The 3,856-nt window shown below is 55.0% G+C and overlaps 1 protein-coding gene across 1 annotated transcript in view; it reads left to right on the top strand.

The window, feature by feature from the left end:
- Positions 1-1,292: 1,292 nt before the first annotated feature.
- Positions 1,293-3,856, top strand: part of LOC104513964 (growth hormone secretagogue receptor type 1-like) — a 2,743-nt gene continuing 179 nt past the window's right edge. Inside the window, 3 exon segments of the mRNA XM_010157475.1 lie at positions 1,293-2,012; positions 2,015-2,051; positions 3,220-3,442. Of these exon segments, the coding sequence (XP_010155777.1) occupies positions 1,293-2,012; positions 2,015-2,051; positions 3,220-3,442 (980 nt within the window).

Raw genomic sequence — 3,856 nt, 5'->3', positions numbered from 1 at the left:
GCACCCCATTTGATGGCAGAATTTCCAAGGACCGTGGCCGGATACATCCTGCTGTCAAGCTGAGTGGCGTACGCAGCCTCTCCGGTGCTGAGCATCCGTGTTCTCTCTGGCTGTGTGCATTAACCTCCCGCTTCCCTCAGACTTCCCTTGTGTGGCCCCTTTTCCCCTCGCCTCCCCCCCTTGCCCTGGTGCTTTCCAGCTCGTCACCTCTGATCTTTCCTGAAGTGGAAAGTAAATCAGGGCTAAGTGTCAGACTGTCTCATTTTGAAGACTGATGTTCAAATGAAGGCTTTCCCATCCTAGCCTAATATTGTCATTAAAACACTGTCAGTAGAAATTTCTCCCTCGGTGGCATATGCTGGGGAGGAGCTCAAGTGGGAAAGGCCCTGAGTAAACACAGAGTGATGGAAAATTATGTAACTGACCCAAATGGGCTAATTAAATTTTCAGTATCAAGGAACTGTTCTACCCTACCTGGTAACTGCAGGTGCTTTTTGCAGGCTAAGGAGAAAAGCGGCGTGGGGGCGCCTGTTTAGCTCAGCATCGTTACCGGTGCGGAGGTGGAGGAAGATGGATGAGCGCAGAATGGGCAGCCCACGGAACGGCCGCAAAAGGTCAGGCAGCCCCAGCTGATATCCTCAGAAACTGTGCCGCGTCCTAGGGAACTCTGGCATCTGGGGAACCTCCCGGCACAACGGCGTGGTAGGAAAGCCATCCTGCAGGTGAAACATCCCGTGCCTGCCGGGCGCAGTGTCCGCCTGCCAGCCTCTCTGCTCCTCGGCGGGGCCTCGGCGGGTCTCTTCTCAGCCTAAAGATTTCCAGTCGTGACGCTCACAAGCGCTGGAAGGATCTGGCACGTCCCTGAGCACATCCAAGAGGCTGTTCCCATCTGGCTGCCATCGGGGGGACTGCCTCTCCTTGCAGCTCCTTTGCGATCGATCCGGAGCCCTGCTGCAGACACAGCTCTACGCCCTTAGTAGGATCCACAAGACATTAAGGAAATGTAAAGAACGACCCTTTTCCAAACGCTGCGAAGCTCGGAGTGCACATCTACATGGTAAATATTGTTTTATAACGGTCAGTGTCAGTTTTGAAAGGTTGTGTCTGGCAAATGCTGGACGTGTGAATCATTCCTTCGCTCTGATGTTTTAACTGATCACGTAAGAACGGTTGTGTAGGCCACTGGGGCTTGGACACCCCCTTAGAACCATGACTGATCGCTCGTACCATGACTGAGGTTTCTGCCGAAGGGGGAGACGAAGCCAGCCCTGCCCTCAGCTTGGAAACGAGACATGGGCTCCACCTCGAATCACAGCTATTTCAGGAACGACACGGACTCCCCTGAAGATCAGTCTTTTTCTTTGTTTGACATCCATATTTTGGTGCCCGTGACTATAATTTCCATCGTCCTGTTTTTCTTGGGAGTCTCTGGGAATTTGATAACGATAGTCATTTTCAGACGCTCGCAGGAGATGAGGACGACACTGAACATGTACCTGTCCAGCATGGCACTGTCGGACACGCTGATCTTCCTTGGCCTGCCTTCCGACCTCTACCGCCTTTGGAAGTACAAGCCCTACATCTTTGGGGATTTTCTCTGCAAGTTCTTCATTTACATGAGCGAAACGTGCACGTACTGCACCATCTTGCACATCACCACAGTGAGCGTGGAGAGATACTTCGCCATCTGCTTCCCCCTGCAAGCCAAAGCGACCATCACCAAGTGCCGGGTGAAACGGGTCATCTTGGCCCTGTGGGGCTGCTCCCTCCTGACCGCCGGCCCCATCCTCTTCCTCTTCGGGGTGGAACACCCCAACGGGAGCCTGCCCCAGGAGAGCCGGGAGTGCAGGTCCATGGAGCGCGTGGCCCGCACCGGGCTGCTCGAGACGATGACCTGGGTCTCCACCGTTTATTTCTTCCTGCCAGTGCTCTGCTTGACTCTGCTCTACGGACTCATCTGCAGGAAGCGCTCGGGCGGAGCGGGCAGCGGCTGCCGGGCTGCCGGGCTGCTGGCAGGAAAAGGTGCCACGTGCAGACTGTCAAAATGCTGGGTAAGGGTATTTTAGAAACCCAATCTGCAGAGCTTCCTAATCACTCCCACGGGGCATCCAGCAACGTGGGGAGTGATGGAGAGGAGGGACAAAACACACAGGGTTACACAGATTTAAAATCAGTGGATTTACACTTAATTCGTGTTCCTGGCTCTCTCTGGTAAGAAGGGGAGTCCCCGACTGCATGCTGTTCAGGCTGGGGATCTTATTGCCTGGTGGGGAACCAGCTCAGCGTGGCTTTTGGTTGTTTTGAGATGATATGCCTCGTGTCCCCAGTGCCACTGTTTTGTTGCTTCCCCTCCCCGCTCCCCTATCTTTGACCCTTAAATTTCGAGTTTAAAGAAATTGGAAAGTTCTGTGGCTTGAAACCAGACCAGGCACTTCCTCTGCTGGGCGAGTAAAGGATTTTAAGCCATTTCCCAGGCAAAATTTCTCAAGCTTAGCAACTGTGGCTTTGCCCACGATGGCAACAACTCACCCGTCTGGGCTTACGTGAATGCAATCTTTGTCCTGTGCCAGCTGCTACCTGGGTCTCAGGGCAGACGCTGGAACCAGGAGGGTTTGGGTCTCCTCCTCTCCTCCCCAGCCACTCCCTCCCACGCCCACTCCCCAAAATCCTTGTGCCCAGGGAAGCAGCAGCAGGAGGTACTGTCAGTAAAACGTACCGCAGCTACCCACCCACCAGTTCCAGACAGGTTTTATTTGCTTATTGCACGCTCTGTTTTCCCATCCCCTTCCTCAGTGCCTCCTGGTCCAGCTGGCTCCCCTTTGCCTCCCCTCTGCTGCCCAGAGAGCCCCCTGCCACATCCCTGGTCCTTCCCCTCCGATACCTGCCACAGGATGCTAATGGCCACTCGGATTTTCAGGCCAAGAGTGGGCAGTAGCCCTGGCTTTAAGTACAGGCTGCTTTGCCTCTGCCCGATTCGATTCCTTTATCTCCACTGGGCAGCAGGGGTGTAGAGCGCCCTGCTTTAATTGCAAACAATTAGTTTGCGTGCAACCTAAAGTCCTTGCGAGGACGAGTAACCATGGCACAAAGCAGCTGGGCCAGGCAGGTCTGATCTCTGTGGGGTTAAACTTAGCGAGCTCACGTCTTGGGCCTTAAGGAGTTTAAAGAGGCAGAACCAGCTCCGCTGGAGACGACTGAGCGTGCTCTCTTCCTCCCCAGCCGCCGTAGTCTTGGCCTTCGTGCTGTGCTGGCTCCCATTCCACGTCGGCCGAATCCTCTTCGCCCAGAGTGACGTCATCCTGTACGACCTCACGCAGTACTTCAACCTCATCGCCATGCTGCTCTTCTACCTCGGGGCCTCGATAAACCCCATACTTTACAACGTCATGTCACGCCAATACAGGAAAGCCATGAGCAAAATCCTGCGCCACGAGCGGACTCGGTGCTGCAGGAGCCTGACCAGGAGGGAAGAGGCGAATTCCGAAGGCACAGAACTCGGTTCTTTCCCGTCAGCTGGTCAGCACTGACCTTGTTCTCATGTTTTGCCAGCTGTGGGGGCGTTAAAACCCGCGTAGACAGTGCATGTGGAGACCGGCACAAGTGGTTTTCCTCCCTCTCGCCACGTCACCCTGACACGCATTTGGAACGTTTTAGGGAAGTTGGAGTGGATTCACCTTACTCCTGCGCAGAGGAGAGGCCCGGGGGAGGCTGGGCTCTTCACGTCAGGGAACAGACCAGTTCTCCGGGTTAACTGTCCGCAGAGCTCCTGCAGAGGGGAGCAGACATGTCTGGGGAGGAGACATCTTCTCCCAGGCCTGTGGAACGTAGCTCAGGTGACTTTCTTCCCTCAGAAGCC

The sequence above is a fragment of the Eurypyga helias genome, unplaced genomic scaffold, assembly GCF_000690775.1.
Source record: "Eurypyga helias isolate BGI_N326 unplaced genomic scaffold, ASM69077v1 scaffold11598, whole genome shotgun sequence".
Lineage (NCBI taxonomy): Eukaryota > Metazoa > Chordata > Aves > Eurypygiformes > Eurypygidae > Eurypyga > Eurypyga helias.
Note: the sequence above shows the minus strand (reverse complement) of the source record. Positions and strands in the feature narration are given on the sequence as shown.